Source organism: Apus apus, chromosome 5 (assembly GCF_020740795.1).
Source record: "Apus apus isolate bApuApu2 chromosome 5, bApuApu2.pri.cur, whole genome shotgun sequence".
Taxonomy (NCBI): Eukaryota; Metazoa; Chordata; class Aves; order Apodiformes; family Apodidae; genus Apus; species Apus apus.
Window position 1 is genome coordinate 60,115,446 of NC_067286.1, and position 18,286 is coordinate 60,133,731.

An 18,286-nucleotide genomic window follows, 5' to 3' on the forward strand; every position below is an offset into this window, starting at 1 on the left:
AAAGGATTAGTTAAACAACTTTATACAGAAGGAAGGAATCAAAAGAATGTTACTTTGGTGGTAAGGAGGTATAGGACAGTAATAAAGAAAACAAATTGCAGATCTTCCCCACCAAAAATACTAAAGCAAAGGGAGATTGAGTAAAAAGACAGATAATTATTTTTTTAAAACATAAATGGATTATTAAAGAACGAAAGCAGTTGCAGCAAAACATTATTGCAGCCAAGAGTTCAGTAAAATCAGTTCTTGTGTCAAAAAGACCAAAAATTATTTAATAAAACATAGTGATCTGAAATAAGCCAGAATATGCTGAAAAACATCCCTTTACCAGGCAGATCAAGCCAATGGGTCCTAGTTAGTCCTGGATGCAAGAACTGACAGATCTCATCACTTGCCACAGAGCCAAGAGAAGCTGCTTTCATTTTGTTCCTAGCAGGGACATTGGTAAAGAGCTGCTAACCAATCAGTAACTACCTGAAACTGGATTCTCTTTACATTTTGTGACAGGAAACAGACAAATCCCCACATTGCTAATTCAGCTAATTTCTGAGAATTAAGTGATCTAGGTAGTTCAGTCAGAACTGAAGAGCTCAGTGTCTTTAAGACAGTCCAAGCCTCTTCCACATTTATGTCTAAAGACTGCCTGGAATTTGCACTGAAACAGAAGTAAACTTGTAGGGAAGTGCTGACAGACCCAGACTGAAGAACCAGCCCAGAAAAATTATAGCCAGAAACAAGTAAACTGATAGACAAATCTAAACCAGATCAGACTACAGGGAAAAGGAAAAATTACCACAAGTCAGACCAGATTTTTCTAAAAGACAGACCAAACAAAAAAATAAAACAGAAGATGCACTCAGTAGGCAGTGAGGGTTGTGTCAAGCTTAAAGATAACCCAGACACAGTCCCAACATCTAAAGAAATCAAGATGATCATGGTGAAGGCCTGGAGTAAAGCCAAGAGGGCAAATGGTTAAGAAGTAAATAGGAAGTGTTATATTTAGCCACCTTCAAAAGCAAGGGTAATCAAGAAAATTTAAACACATTCACTTCATGGAGTCTGGACAAACTATTTCAGGACTGAGAAAAGCAGCAAGTGAAAATGAACAACTAGTAACCAAGTAGGAGGTAACAATTTACCCTCTGGCTAGACAATAGCAGATATTTACAGAAGGCACGTTTGGGAAAACTGTAGCCCACTCAGCATGCAAGGCTTTTTATACATAAACAGGATAGAAATTAATTTATAATTACAAGAACCCCTTCCCCAAGAACTCTTCATTTTTTTTATCCAAGCCTATCAACTTCAGCTTTTTCTTTTCACTGTCCCACATCCAATCTACACACCTAACAGATGGGTCACTACATGAGCACTAAGGTCATTAGGAACAGGCTACAAAAATGAAGAATATGGCTTACATTGACAGAAGAAGCAGCAGTTATCAAAATCCTGAGGTAACTGCAACTTAACTTTTTGATTTGAAAGAAAAAATGAGATACTCATGAGGACAGAAGAAGCAGAAGATGAAAATAACTTACACGGTCACAGATTTGGATACATTAACTCATCAGTTAGAAGTCAAAAAGGGGAAAATATGATGCACTACTTGATCACTACTGCTTTTCAAATTCCCATATAACAAGGCTACAAGGGAAGGCCCATCTTAGGATCAGGTATGTCAACATATTTCCAGCAGATATGCTGGAATTCCAGCAGTATTGGCCACAATACTTAATTCAGTTCTGGTTCCTTCTGCTTGCCAAACACAAATTTAAATTGGAGCAGGCAATGGGTAACAAAAACACCAAGAAGGGCAGAGAACATCCATATTCATCAAAAGCAAACTATTACAGTGGACAGAAAAAAGTCAGTCCAAGAACAAAGAGACAGTGATCAGCCATAAGAAGTTTAGGCAAGAAACTAGGCCATCTTTTACCATTTAAGGAGTAAAGCCATTCCAAAACTTGCCAAAAAGAGCTATAAAAAAGCACCCTTTCAGCTTTTGGGAGTGAGGTAAATTTACGGGCAAGATCATGTGGTTTTTGTAACAGCAACTGCCTCAAGTCTATTATTATGTTTCAGCTGTTGAAAAAGAAACACTGAATGTTTCAAATGTTGACAGAGAAATAAAACCAGCAATGTTTCCAGATCTCCAGTAAGTCTGGATTCACACAGGCTTGCCCAGCTTCCACCAGACAGCCTCCAGCACAGCAGGATCATACTGTAGAGAGAAGAGGAGGCCCTGAGGGGTTCAGGGGGTACAGAGGATGACTGTGCTGCTTGACACGATCACACAGCTCGTGCACAGGCTGCCTCCCCGTCAGGTAGGTGAACAGAAGGTGGGCTGCAGCCAAAGCACTCTGGTCTTCTCATGGTGACCCTGGAGGTTGTAGCTACATTGTCAAATAAGACACGCAGCCAAAGACCTGGCAGGTCTCCTCAAGCTCTGAAGCACTGGATACTGGACGGTGTCAGAGGCAGGATAACAGATCAGAGATGGACCCCTAGGGAAATTTCCTTGCCTTTAAAAGGAAGAGGTTCAAACAAACATTTTTCAGATTCCAATCTCCTCCTTTGAAATCCTAGGGCTAAAGAAATCACTGGGAGTTTTGCCACAGACTTCAGGGGAGTGAGGATTTCACCCCTACTGATTTGAAAGCAAGTCCTTAGTGCAACTGGAATCCAAACACAAAACCTTGTTATGTCACACTCTGGGCAGACATTTTTCTTCAAGAACTGATAATGTGTATTTTTATACTGGAAAAATATTTAACAGATTAAACTTTTCTTACAGAAAGAAATGCTTGCAAGTTTGTTTTTAAAGAACAAAATTACATCTGAACCATATTTCAATGAATGAATCTTGAAAGAACCACGTTTTGCATACAGGTCATGTATACAATATTCCTGATGTTACTGTTATCAGCTCTTAAACAGAAGTTTGAATGTTTGTTTCAACATCTTTCATTTTAAATTTTGCATAAACCAGACCTTTGCTTTCTTTCAATTTTACAGCTCTCTCTTGGGAGCTTCGTAATGTCTGCATCTGGATTCCTTTTTTTTTTTCCTGCAGATGAGAAAGTCCTGGTATAGGAATGAACTTGGTCTCCCCTGGATAGTGTCCAGCGACACTGCCAGTAGACATGCAGTGGTGATGCATTAGATGCAGACTTTACTGCCTGCCTTGCTTTGCAAGCTCTTCCCAAAATAACCTATAACTACATTTCAACTATCAATTCCACCTCTTTACACAGCACTAAATGTCTGTATCACAGAACATTAACATATTAGAGTTTTTCAACACAAAGTGAAATCTACACAGTGCCTTCAGCTTTCACTTGCTTTCAGACATTACAGAAAGTACTCCACTTTGAAAATCCTTTAATTCCCTAATTAACAAAAACTGTAGGAAAGAGGAGAAGTTAACTAACCAGTTTTAACTTATTTTTCTGAATGACTTCTTTGTTATCCTTCTGGTACAGCTCCATTTTTCTTTTCGTGTTCTCCAAATCCACATTGTTGGTCAAGTTAAATACTGTATAAATGTTAGAAAGAGAGAAGGCAAATGTATTAGGTTGGCATGCATGATTGTGATCAAAGAAATACTGCTCTCATGTTCTGTATCCCTTCTAGTACCATATCAAAACATCACAACAACAGAATTTATTTAAATATGCCCTGTAAAGCAAGACACAATCTGCTAAATCATTGCAAACTTCAAAAGAAGCCAGCGGAGTTCCTTTAGGTTTATACATCTGTAGGAGCTGAAAATTTTAGTCTTGCATCCTATTTTGTGATACTGCTAATAATTATTCGTGAATATTCCTAATGTGACTTGAAAAACATTGACCTTTTCAAAGAGCAGTTACAGCCAAGAACAGTGATTCTTGTAAAATGAAATTACACACATATATATTAAGACAGTTAGAAATTAAATCGTTCCGTCTCATAACATCATCTAATGCACAAAGACTACAGAAACTGTTTACATTCTCAGATACAAAAAAAAAAAATTCCATTACTTGGTAACTTAAAAGGCACCAATAAACATTTACCTTTATTATAAGGAATCTGCACATGTATCCAGATTCATAGGTTAAATTACATTCTATTGATGTCTCTTGATAGTGACAGACTGTATCTCACATAGTTATGAACAAGTAGGGCCAGACAGCAAGCTCCACAGTTTAGCACAACATTCCCAATGATCCACACATGGCACAGAAGATACCTCAAGAAATTGAAGTTTCTATCATCAACACCTTGAAAGATGTAGGTGTTTCGGATTATTAGTAATTTGATACAATGCCTGAGCCTTTCACCTCTAGGTCACGACTTCAATTGTGGGTCAAGTGAATTCCAACTGAAAACCATGATCACTGGGGAAGTCACTTGGTCATCACCATTCAGCGTGGATGCTGGGCTCATGCCCATGGCCTTAATGCTACTGAAGACTGCCAGTGGAGAGCAGTCAAAGCCTCCAAGAGCTTTGTCAAATGGCTGCAGTAAATTTACAAGGGCAGCAGAGAAATTTGCAATGATAAGTCCTGTGCAAGAAAACGATGGCATAGCAACTGTGCTAAGTCACAGCATCATAGCACCATCAAGGCTGAAAAAGACCTTCAAGATCATCAAGTCCAACCATCCACCTTTCAGAAAGAGAAGGAGGTTCTAGTGGAAATGCCAGCACAAAACTTGATAGGTTTGGTTCAGTTCCCTCCTAGGTTCTCAAGTGGTCAGGCAAAATGAACCCTGGCCACATGCACCACTGCCAAGACATTTGTATGAGGCTGCTAGAGAGAAAAGGAAGGAAGCATGAAGCCTGTGCAGCTACTCATCTGAACAGCACACATCTCAGTTTGGTAAAGATAACACCCCTTCTATCATCTTCTCCACAGCTAACACGATAAACGAGATTTTTAAGAGGGTTCTGGGTAAACATGAACTGCCTAGAAAGGCAAACCAGTGCTGGGCAGCAAAAGAAATGGGAAGAAATAAAAGCAGGGAGCAAATGGGGGCAGAGGAGAAAACAGGGAAGGTTCAAAATGCTAGAGTTGAAGGACACAGCTCAGTTCTACAAACCCAGCTGCACAGCAGCTCACCACTGCCAAAAAGGGGCAGTCTTGCCCTTAGGTCCCTCTTCCCAGGCATAGGTCTCACCCTTTCCCCTGCTCTGGTGCCAAGACTCCTTGGATGCTTTGAAGTGCCAACAGAAACCCTCCTGTGACCTGAAATGGCTCCACAAAGGGGCCAGACAGGGCCAGAGAATAAAAATGTACCAATGAGAACAGGAATACTGCCTTTCCAGGAGTACTGAACCACCACATCATCTTATTCTTATCAGAAGTATTCAGCCTTTCCTTGACCTACACCAGAAAGAGCTAAGGGAGATAAAATTGAAAAAATTCCTAACCTTAAATAAACAAACAAAATGTCACATTTAAATTTCTTTTCCAAATGAGCAATATCAAGACATTTTAATTCAGCCCGGCTCTTAAATCAGCTGAACTCTTCCACCTTGACCCCATCATCCTTGCTTCAGAAGTGATCTGAGATGAAGGCTGATTTTGTGGTCTAAAAATGTGTTTGGGAATCAAGATCTGGATCGAACTTCCAACTTTGCTGCTGTTCCAAGGCAGGTTGCTGGACCTCTATAGTGGAGGTCTCCCACCTGTGGGAACCAGGAGCAGGGGAACAAAGCTGCCTTTCTCCTCTGCAGTCTGCTGTGCTTCCTCACTATAGCTCTACATGCAGCACCTATCTCTCTAGTCTTGATCTCACCTCAAGTAGTACTTCTGGGCACTGCTAAACCAAACCAAGCCCTTCAGAGTTCAACTCTTGGTTTTTGAAAGCAAATTACCCATTTCAAATACATTCAGGGTTTTTTTTTTCCCCCAAAAGGCATAGCAACATTTTCCCATTCCATATTGCAACACACACACTTTCTGGTCATAGCAGCATTTCTTTAATAATCCTCATTATTTTGGTCTGTATTTTTTTAATTACAATGAAGAGTTGACCTCCAACTTCCCAGTCTACAGTTCCTTGCTGACAAGCAGCTTAATATTTGAATATTACAGCAGAGAAGAATTGTCATGTGAAAATGCTGGCATACAATCAGACCAAGGCTCTGCAATGACAGCAGCTGCATGGGAATGTCAGCACTTCCTACAGCTTAAATCCACACACCAGCTCTCTGAACTCTTCAATGACGACACAAGAAAGAAATAGCACATGAGACATGCTGTGCTAGCAGGATACCCAGATGCCACTTTCAGGTGCAAGAAGAAGAGCAAAACAAGATGTCAAATGCCTTAAGGCTCCTGAACATCTTAGGTATTTCTCTAAAAATAACCCAGCAATAAGCTGATGGTCAAGGTTTTGCAACTATTGCTGCTTGAAACATTCAGGGTTGTTTTTTTTCCCTTTTCAGTTATCTTTAGTAGGTTCAACTAGTCCCAACCTAGGTTTGTAAAACAAAAAACATAATATTGAAACATCAAGCTGGGGATAGTAGGCAAATTTAAGCATATGCAGATGCTTGCTTTTATTTAAACTACTTACAAAAGCAGGCTTATTTTGCTACATGACATGAAGTAACATTGCCGTGCAAGAAAGATGATTCTGCATTAATGTTTAGAAATCTTCAATATCCACCTACACAGCCACCTGAAATGCCCACTGCTCTGCTTGCAGCAAGGTGAAAGATGATTTCTTTCACCTTCTGTTTTTTCTGCTGGGCTGGAACCAACTTACAGGTAAAACCTTCTCAATGGTCAGATCTGCTTATAGTATGCTGGTTCTGCTGTCAGTCTTGGTCTGTCACTTCAGGATATGGTGGAACACCAGCAGTCAGAAACATTCATACCTCCAGCACTCTCAAAGACCAGAGCAGATTTTTCCCATGGAATATTAATTCATAGCCATCGAAGAAGAACTTTATTTTAAGTTCTCAGCATCTGCCCCTCAACGTTACAGCTGGCACATTTCAAGACGTAAAAGACTGAAGAGCAAAATTATGTTGCATTTGCCTTAAAAACTGGAGGTCCCTACACCAACACCAATGTTAACAGCTGTCCTTTAAGAAATTAAAATAATACATTCCTTCCTACAGTGAGTACCCTGGCAGCAAAGCAAACTGTGGTCTTTGACACTGCATGGTTACCAGTGGCCAACTCGCCAGCCAAAACATCTTCCAACACATTTTCTAACGTATTTTTCATGAGCTTCAAACATCTTTTCATCAATATTTAGAGAATACAAATTCTTGCCATTGTATCTTCACAATTACAGCTGACAAGTCCATTTTGTAAGGGGCACTAGGCCACAAAAAATAATTAAGATATTATTTCTCTATTCTCCTTTGCCCCCTCCACAACTTACCTGGCATTTAAAAACCAACAAGTATCAAATCAAATAACACAGTCACTAAAACTCACCATCTTACCTTTTATATAGCTAGGATTATGAAGTAGTTTTTATGTGGCTTGCTTTGGGTTTTGCCAGAAATTTTAAATATAATTCTTCCAAATGTTGACTTTTTCAAAAATACAACAAAACAAATTATAAAACTAGAAGAACCAGAAAGAGCTTAAAAAAAACCAAAACCTAACTCATGTGCTACACCTACCTTGACAAAATATTAAGCTGAATATGACTGGCAAAGCAGATGGCTAGTTTGAAAAGGTTTCAAAGAGAAGTCAGACTTATTTTTGTCCATGTTGAAATATAGCATAAGCCAATATAAGAGGCCTGAAGCCCTTCAGGGAAAAGAAACAGAAGCTGTTTTGTATGCAACAATTATTTATCTACTTATCCATCTCACATTGGTTGGTTTATAAAATGTCTTGCCTTGAGACATCTGTTAAGTATAACAGGAAGACTATTGTGTTTTTTCTGAAACATTTCATTCTATTTAGGTAAAACTCCCTGCTTCTGAAATTCAGCCTCTACAGGCAGACTTTCGCTGCTTTTCAAAACAACAACATTCATTATGCAATTCTACAACAAATGGAGAAATATTTTCCTAGTTATGAAAGAAAATAGAAAATAAACACAAAAATTTGAATTACATGGCACAATCCTTTATCCAGAGACACAGCAGTATGAATGACTGTCACTCCACTTTAGGTCCAATAAAACCTCCCTCTTTTAGTCTGAGACATGGCAAATTTTTTTGAGACTTCTCCTATTTCCCTAAGAGACAGTAAAGTTACCACATAAAAATATTTGCTATTCAAATAATTGGAACATTCCCTCTCTGGCAAGATAGCAGATGATTACTCTGCTGACAGTGTTTGATCTGCATTGCTGGTACAAGCCAGCCAAAAAAATGTTAAATTAGTAAGTATTAGTTTGTTGCAAAAAAACATTCCTCCCACCCTACTACAAGAACACCTTGATCATCATGAATCACCAGCCAGAGACCATGAAAGGCAGAAAAACAACTGCTTTACTCAGAGCACTGTGAAGGGAGGCACAACCACATCCTCAGTCTGTCCAGGGAGTCCAAAGCTAATGTGGCACCTTCTGTTGGTGCTTTCAGTGCCTGGGCCAACCTCTGCCCCTGTACTTTTAAGAGGGGAAAGAGGGCAGTGAGGGAGAGAACAGATGGAATAGATCTTAACGGGTCTCTTCCAATTAGCATTTCTGTGGTTATAACAAAATAGTTATCAGGAAAAAAAAAACAACACACCTCACAGCTAAGCCAGAGAAATCTGGATAGACATTAACAGTTATTTCTGCTTATCCTCAGCTGTCTTTTATTAGGTTATTAATTTTCCAGAAAAACTCCTTAGCATAGTAATAAATTACTGAAATCACTCAGCCCCCATCAGTCTAACAAAGATAATTTTGGCTGGAACAGCATAGTACTGAAATCTTTGCTCAGGTGAGATGACTGAAATGGATCTTTGACAAAGATACCCTATTTCCAGTTGGTTATTCCCATTGTCAGGAGCAGCAACACAGAGGGGGAAAAAAAAAAAACCACACCACAAAACAATTAACAACACAACCCACAAGTGATCACAGATACCAAAATCCTTCCTATCCAAGGACCACTTGTGAGATAAGCATTTTGAGCATGACATGTCACCAGGCAGCTGGTATTGTGTAGCTTCAGAGGAGTAATGAGATACAGGAATCCAAAGGCACAAACACAGTAGACTCCTTCCAAGTTGACTGTACTGGATGTTTTTAAAAAGCACTAATTACTGTTAACAATTGTGTTGTGGTCATGCCCAGGGGCCTCATTCAGGTGTCAGGAGCTGTGGTGCCAAGTTGTGCATAGACACAGGTTGGGAGGCAGGTGCTGACACACTGGGTGTGGAAAACTGGGGGAAACTGGGGGAAAAGGAAGGAAGAGCCCAGGGGGATGGAAAGGAAGGAAGAGCCCAGGGGGATGGAAAGGAAGGAAGAGCCCAGGGGGATGGAAAGGAAGGAAGAGCCCAGGGGGATGGAAAAGGAAGGAAGAGCCCAGGGGGATGGAAAAGGAAGGAAGAGCCCAGGGGGATGGAAAGGAAGGAAGAGCCCAGGGGGATGGAAAGGAAGGAAGAGCCCAGGGGGATGGAAAGGAAGGAAGAGCCCAGGGGGATGGAAAGGAAGGAAGAGCCCAGGGGGATGGAAAGGAAGGAAGAGCCCAGGGGGATGGAAAGGAAGGAAGAGCCCAGGGGGATGGAAAGGAAGGAAGAGCCCAGGGGGATAAAAAGGAAGGAAGAGCCCAGGGGGATGGAAAGGAAGGAAGAGCCCAGGGGGATAAAAAGGAAGGAAGAGCCCAGGGGGATAAAAAGGAAGGAAGAGCCCAGGGGGATAAAAAGGAAGGAAGAGCCCAGGGGGATAAAAAGGAAGGAAGAGCCCAGGGGGATAAAAAGGAAGGAAGAGCCCAGGGGGATAAAAAGGAAGGAAGAGCCCAGGGGGATAAAAAGGAAGGAAGAGCCCAGGGGGATAAAAAGGAAGGAAGAGCCCAGGGGGATAAAAAGGAAGGAAGAGCCCAGGGGGATAAAAAGGAAGGAAGAGCCCAGGGGGATAAAAAGGAAGGAAGAGCCCAGGGGGATAAAAAGGAAGGAAGAGCCCAGGGGGATAAAAAGGAAGGAAGAGCCCAGGGGGATAAAAAGGAAGGAAGAGCCCAGGGGGATAAAAAGGAAGGAAAAGCCCTGGGGGGGAGGGAAGAAAGAAAAACTTTGAGGAGAAAAAGGAAGAAAAGCCTTGGGGGAAAAGAGAGCAAAATTTGCATTATGTCCAGAGACTGTAACTTGTAGCAACACCCTACAGTTTAACCTTGCTCCTCTCAGCACATGGGACAGACCTGACTGACTCCCATAGATCTTGTCCACGCATTTCCCAAAGGCAGGTTTTAACCCTTTCATTTTATTTTTCTTCTTAGTGTTAATGACAACAAACTGTGTTTACAATGTTCTCAAATTGTCCAACTGATTTTTCTTTTAGGTAAAACTTGCTTTAAAATGTGGTTTCCATTTAAAGCCTTGTATAACACATTTTAGCCCAGAGCATTATTTCGTGGCTACATTTTAAACCACTTCAAAAATGTGTTTTTTATAATAGAAATCTTAAGAGGTGACTACCTAATGTTTGTTTGACCTTCCCCTTGCACACTTCTGCTGCACCACCCAATTCTTTTATTTAAATAGGAAAAGTCTGTAGGTATAACAATCCTGATATGAAGGGTGAAAATGTGTTTCAAGTGAGGTCATACATCACGTCAATGAAACAAGACAGTGCAATTGCTACAAATGTTAGAGCCGACCTATCTGAAACATTGGGAAATGTTGTGCCAGGGTCATATGATGTATCCTTATACAGGATGTTTACAGTGTCTCTGCCAAGCAATTACTTTCATTAATCCCCCACAACAACTTAGAGAAAAAAACGTACAACCAAAAAAAAAACACCAACAAAAAAACAACCTAACAGGGTAAAGCTGCACTTAAAGTCTGGGATGGGGAGAGAAAGGGGAAATCCAGTTCTCTGACTCTCTAGCTTCCCAACCTGGCAGTTTGGACCACCACCACCAGCCACTGCCAACCTGCTGTCCATTGGCTCCACAAGGCAAAACTTTGCACTGCATGACTGTGCCTGTTCTTTCCCATCTTGCAGGTTATTTTTTCACATGCACAAATGAGCAGGGAAATTCACATCCACATCTAAATGATATAAATACTCTCAGCAGTAAAACATGAAGTAACCATGCAGAGTCAAAGACACCTTTAGCACATGGTTCAGCTGGGCCATGTACAACAAAAACACACCCCAGAGGATTGTCAAATCAAGGACTCTGCCCAGGAGCATGGGCCAGGGAGGGCTGAGGAAGGGCAGGATGTGTGCAATGAGCTTTGTCACCAGGGAAAGGAGAACAGGGCTTGAATCCTTTCCCAAGCTGGTGTTCCTGAATCTAACCTGTCCTCCAGCTTCTGGATCTGCCTCAAGTTAGTAGATCATAAATGATCCCTTTGACAGAGAAAATTAAGAGCCTTCTGACTGCACCCTTTCATTCTTCTCAGCACCCTGGATGCTACATGAAGAAACGAGGAGGTAGATGGACTTCCTATTCCTTTTAGTATTTCAGGTGTCCCTTTCAGGCAACCAACTCCAATTCCTACACAACTTTATCAAGCTGCTCACTGTGCATTTGTAGGGTCAGCACAATTACTGACAAATTCACTCCTCTGCACAAGGTTACAAAAACCAGCTTTGATTTCTCCTGCTTCTAAACCAAAGCTAACAGCACAGGCACTGGATCCATTTGAAATTTAACAACTTAATCCCCAGAGCTGGAGAATCATAACATTCTGTACAAACTGATGACAATAAGGCAATTTCAGGCAAAACTTAAACTCCCTTGTTGCAGATGCCGAAAACCCCTGCAACAGCAGCAAGTGGGAAACCTGTCTTTAATGCTACATAAATAAAGAGCAGTTTTCCTTTCCATGAGCCACAGATTCTTCCAGGATCCTCTGGCCAAGATGCAACCATTCTTTCTACTCATCCCCTCCTTTCCCCCCACCATCCCAAAAAAATACACAAACAGAACTACACCCACATCCTCTCCTACAGGTACCTGGACCAGTATGAGTGTGCCTGGTCTTTCCCAGCCACACCATTTAGCTCTCCAGCTTCTGCCTTCTGATGCCAACAAAAACATGATACATTACTCACAGCAATAAGTGTATTGCGTATGTTTCTACAAAACACCACAGTGCAAAGAGGAGTAAGGGGTCCTTTGAGAAACCAAAGGGGAGTGGCATTTCCATGTTTGACCTCAAATCATATTCAGTGCCCATCCTGTATGTTCTAAGCCACCTCTTCTTCCTCCAGCACAAAAAAAAGAAAAGTCTCAGAAGCTCATCAAACAAATCATTTAGGAGTCACTCTTTTGAACGCATCTTTGTTTTCCTAGGCAAAATCCATCACTCCACCATAAATCACAAGTCACCCTAACTAAGAAGAAAATAAACTCTGTTGATAACATAGTCCCTTTCCAAAGGGCAAAGTTCTGCTTCAACTAATCCAAAGAGAAAGAAATCAGTGTCTGTTCCTAAACCTTCTCCTTCTGCACAGCAACATTAACTGCTACCACAGTGGTATGTAAGGTCATCAGCTTCAAAGCAGCTTCAACTACTGTACTCGCAGAAGCAAAAATGATGAAAGACACCATATGGCTTCTGTCATGGTAGATGAAGCTAAAGGAGGCATATAACAAAATTTCAATTTCTCCTCTCTTTGTTTAATCTTTCCCAGTGCAGCACTGACAGTGCCCTGCAAGCCTTTCTTTTCCATCTCTATAGCACTGCTTCCTCTTCAAATCATGTTTCTTCTCTGGCAGATAAAATGTTTTACTTAACAATGTCCTACAGTTCAGCTAATAGGATTTAAAACGTACAGAAAAAAGTCATTAGATAAACATCTGATACTATGATAAATCCTGTTGCAGAAACTCAACTTGGACATTCTCACAGGCAGCTGAGTCAGAAGATAAAAGCCTATGGTCTCATGAGCACAGCACATCAAAAAAATGCATTAAAACTTACCAATTTCTTCTATTTCTTCCAGGAAATCATTATATTCCCTTAGACTGGGGAAGTCCTCCTCTCTTTTATTGTATCTTTGAGAGAAGAGAAACAAATATTTACATAACACACAAAGATGCAATTTCAACTCAACAAGGCTCTTGCTTCGAGCATATTAAGTATGGATCTAGTTTTATCAATTATATGCTTGGTGGCTCCCACAACTGACCAACGTACAGAATCTTTAGGAGGAGGCAGAAGTGCCCACTTCAAAGGAAAGGAACCAGCCTGGCATAAGCAGGTGCTACCTTTGCCCACTGTTTATCTTTTTTTTTTTTTTTTTTCCAGGATTACAGATTAAAAGGAGCACAGAGGCTAGGATATACTAATTTCAAGCCAGCCCTTCAGTATGAGAAACCTGCTAACAAAGGCAGAGACAACAGCAACACCCACAAGAAAGGGTTTTCTAGAAGTATCAGAAATGGCAGTTTGGCTCTGTGCCAAAACCAGAAAAGCTACGTCAACACCAACCTGACAATTATCTTATTACGTATCAACAGACCATTCCAGAAACCCATTTATCCAACTCTTGATAGCTGGAAAATGTAAAAAGATAAAGGGGCAACCAGCTAGAACACAGATAACCTCTGAAAAGTCAAGAGATGCAAGCTTTCTTCCCAAGAAAACAAAGCTGAGATTCTGCCTGCTCTGTGGGCCAAGATACAAGACAGCCAGGAGTATAAAAATGTAATCCTGAGAACTCAGGCCAAATTCCAGTTTGGGGACACTTTTTTTTTGCCTACTAAAAACTAATCTGGCAAATCCAAGTGGGACCTGTATTTTACAATGTTTTCTGTTCTAGCTACACTTCATTCTGTGTAGTCAACTGAGTTCATTCCAGTTTGACTTCTGTTAACTTCAGTAGAGTTTATAATCAAACTTTGAAATTACTGCTACTTTCCACATCAGCATCTTGGTATACAATGATACAATTTCCTCAGATCTCAGCAAAATCTTATGACTAATTTAATTTAATGTTGTACTAAGTCTTAGATAAAGGCTGCCAAGCTTACAATTTACCTTTACGTTCACTTTTGCAAACACAACTCTCTCCAGGATACATTCCACAGACCCTCTCCTACCAAAACACCAACTGGCTCACCCATTTTCCTTATAAAATGTTGTTTCTTGGCCACAAGGAGCAAGATGCAATTTTAGACCTCATTCATCTCAATTCCAAGAGCTCTCAAATCTGCACGGCAGACTAGTAACACAAAGCATGGGAGAAAGCATTTCCACTAACAATTACTGTGTGAAATAAAAAACAATGTGAACATAGCTTCTCTTTTGTCCATTTTCATTTTGAAGAGAACTGGCCTTCAAGTCTCAGCACAGGTCCCCAGAGAACAAAACAATCAATGTCATGTTTCTTGCCGCACTCCCATGTTCACCCCCACAAAGGGAAAGCAGCTGTAGTCCTCAATATCTAATGACTTAGGAGGCAAGTCTTTGCCAAAGGAGGCTACATAGAAACACCCAACATGTTCTAATGCTAAACAGGAATCCCTCAAGGCTAAACTGAGAATTCAGCCTTCAATTTGTTGCATAAAGTCAGATCCTCTGAAATCTCTCCACACTAAATGGAGTCAAGTTTTATGAGTGTCACTTGAAAAAAAAGAAAAATCATCTCCTCTGTGTTACTGAAGGAGTAAGTCAATGTTTTAAAACAGTCATCCCTGACATGCATCTGCCTTCTGTTCTTTGAACTGGTGACACTCACATTTTCAGCACTTTCTTCCGAATTTCCACTTCCTTGTCAACAGCAGGATCCTCAAAGAGCTGTACCCTGAAGTTACTCTTCCTCAGGGGGGTATCACACTCGTGGCAATTCCCAGCCCCTCTCACAAACAGCAGTTCCACACAGCTCTCGCATCTGCAGGAGAAAAGAAGAGGTATGAAGGCAGGTACATGTTCAATAGCAACGGAAACACAGGATTGCCCCCCCTTTTTGCTGTATATACACACATGGTAAGTACACAGTGCATCTCCCCTTGATCTCGCTTCAGCACTCAACAGTGGCAAGGAGGCAGGAGCTCCCCACCACAGCTGAAAGGGAACAATCTCAGCAGCACAAATGCATTTAATCTCCCTGCCCAAAGACCTATGAAAATTAATCCAAACACAATGATGCATTTTCTGTCAAGAGAAAGCTTGTGTATTGACACCATGAAACTCCTTTTGCATGGACCAGACTGCAAGATCACAGAATCACAGAACGGTTTGGGTTGGAAGGGACCTTAGGGATCACCTAGTTCCAACCCCCCTGCATGGGCAGGGACACCTCCCACTAAAACAGGTTGCTCAGCACTCTACCCAACCTGGCCTTGACCATTTCCAAGGAGAGGGCACCCACAGCTTCCTTATTTACTCTGAGGACTACCTTGCTGCACAAAAAGCCCCCCACAGTGCAAGGGACATTACAGCACAAGCAGGGATACAAACTTTGCTCACAGCCTTCCAAGCATCTATCAGTGTCACCATGGAGGAACTGCTATAAGAAACCTGAGCTAAACTCCAGCCCAACACAGCTAAAAGAATCAAAATACTATTTTAACCAGTGACCAGCATTATGCAGCTCTCCTCTGCCTTCCATTAATACTTCTAAAATTTCACACAAAATATACTTTACACAGAGGCTGCATGGAAATAAACAAAAAATACTGTTCTGGTTTTATTTCTTTTGCCTTAATGAAGATCTTAGATTTTAACAAGATGCTTGCTGACCAGTCAGTTGATATTTAATAAAGGAAGAACACATGTTAAGAAACTATTTTTTTTTTTTTTTTTAAGTACTTGGGTACCAATACTGTGAAAATTTTTAGCAGAGGACAACACCTGCTGCAGTCAGTTCCTACTGCTGGGGAGGCAAAGGGGTATCTATTTATAGCTTTGTTATATTGAAGCCAAAACAGTTGTACATTAAGGGCTAAGCTGTATTGTACCTTCAGAAAACCAGCACAAAAGCTAAACAAGTTAAGAGAAACAATACTGACCTGGTTGTGAAGGAACTTAAACAAATCCTTCACTCTGCTGACCTACCCCCAACTAAACTGGTCCCAGTACTTAGAGTCAGAACTGGCCAGAGCCAACCAGCTTCACCCAGCTTCTGTTTTCAAGATTAAAAAATGCAAAACAAACACAATTGTATCTTACAATTAAAAAAAAAAAAAAAAAAGAGCTTTTTTTGTTTTAATACAAGTAGAACACACTTTCAAAATGGATCTTGAGCAGCAGCTGCCAAACACTGAAGAGCAAATCTTGAATTTACTTGGACATTTTCCTGCTCCAGAATACCTTTTGTGAGAAAATCAAGCACATCTAAATAAAATTTCTCTGAGAAGGGAAAGATCAAACCTTTTTGCACACTAAGCCCAAAATTCAGAAGCTACTGGGACATCAGCTCAAGAAGTATGCTTCTTTATGAAAATAATATAGCTCCCCACTGTAGGAGAAGCAACAGTATATGCAAGGCAGGGAAAGGCTTTTCTCCTTCCTCCCCTTAACAGGTCTGTGCAAGCTTCAGTCTGGTACATAAGGACAGTTTCACTGTCTCCTTCATTTTGGCAGCTTGTGCTGTTTATGTGTCTCTCTCAACACAGCAACCAGAGCACAGGGAGGAGGGGAAAAAAAAACAACACCACACAAACACAAAAAAACCCACACAAACCCTGTCTCCTCTTTATTTTTAAATTATAGAAAAGGGAGTGTGAAGCTACAGCACTTGGTAGGTGGATCCAGGTGCAGGTGTTTGTATTGTGCTTTTTTTTTTTACCATGGTATTGCCTAAGGACCAACAGAACAGGGTCCCAATCTGCAAGACACTGTGCACAGACAGTAGCACCTGGAACTACTTCACCTCCCCCCCTCCCATAAATCAAAGACATTTCAAGTTTACACAGGACTTGACTATGGAAAAAATCCCTCCTTGGAGAGGGTTTACCTTACCAAACTGGAACCTGTGTTTCTAAGGCTGGAAAATAGCTTTCCATACAAAAAAATATGAGTCAACACCACGCTATGGGAATCCCACATTAGGTGATCAAGTTCTTTCACTCATTATCAACCACCCTTACATTTATTCTTAAATAATTCTTCTGAATTCAAAAGGGGTTTTATGGGACAAGCTAAGGACAGTCCAAATCCTGCCTCCCTTCCATCGCATAAAATCATTCAATTTTTAATACAGTTAGTTAGATCCCAAGCTCACCTCCTAGCACATCCATCACTCCTGCCCCCACAAAATGCAGCTGCTTTCCCAGTGATGGGCAAGCACACTTAGTCATATATTTCCATCTCATTTGTGAATACGGTACAAAACGATCTACCAAACTCCTCTCAAACAAAATTCCTTTTGGTTTCTCTACAGACCACTGAAGTCAGAACTCATGTATACAGCAGGCAGGCAGACTCCAGTAAAGGTGGCCTTTACATTAGAAAAACTCCTCCAAACCACTAATCTTATACAATACTCAGTGCAAACACAAAAACACAAAAAAAAAACAAGACGTGACTAGGAAAAAATATACTTCACTGTGTAACCATAAAAAATACAGCATTATTTTGGTTGTTGTTGTTTGGTTTTTTTAGGGATGCAGCAATTTATCAAAGATACCCAATCCCTGTAACATCCAGACATCCCAGGCAACACATGGGGACACCCAACACCACAGCTGGCATTGCTGAGCTTCCCTGTGGTACACAGACCACACCAATTCAGGTGATCTTTCAATTTCTCTGCAAGTCCAACTACTTTCTATTTGCCTTAGTGTAAGGACAGTCTTAAGGAAGCAGGACATCATTCAGTGCATCTTTTGTTAGCCAACACATCATACATGGCTTTCCTCAGACAAGCAAAGCATCAAATCACCTGCTTAACTTCTCCAAGTCATGGCCAAAAGAGGTGTCCATGAGTTTCCTTAAATTAGGAGCCATAAATCAGCAGTTTTTCATATGCATATATGTATTTTCAGCTTGTATCCTGAGAATAGGTAATCTAGATGAAGATCTCAACAGAAAATGCCCAGGGAGTTATACATGAGATGACAAGAAGGGTAGACTATTAGTAAGGTCACCAACAAAAGCAATCACAACACCTCCAGGAACAATAAAGTCTCCTGGTCTTCCATGCCCAGATAATAAACATGAGTATTTCTCATTTTCATTTCCATGGATACTGGTTTGATCTGTTTTGTTCTTCTCTT

The 18,286-nt window shown here is 40.8% G+C and overlaps 1 protein-coding gene across 1 annotated transcript in view; it reads right to left on the reverse strand.

The window, feature by feature from the left end:
• The window catches only part of MNAT1 (MNAT1 component of CDK activating kinase), a 125,528-nt gene that overhangs the window by 73,722 nt on the left and 33,520 nt on the right, over positions 1–18,286 (reverse strand). Inside the window, exons 2-4 of the mRNA XM_051622292.1 lie at positions 14,806–14,958; positions 13,047–13,120; positions 3,432–3,535 (exon numbers count right to left, since the gene is read on the reverse strand). Coding sequence (XP_051478252.1) covers positions 3,432–3,535; positions 13,047–13,120; positions 14,806–14,958 — 331 coding nt within the window. The remainder of the gene's footprint in view (positions 1–3,431; positions 3,536–13,046; positions 13,121–14,805; positions 14,959–18,286) is intronic.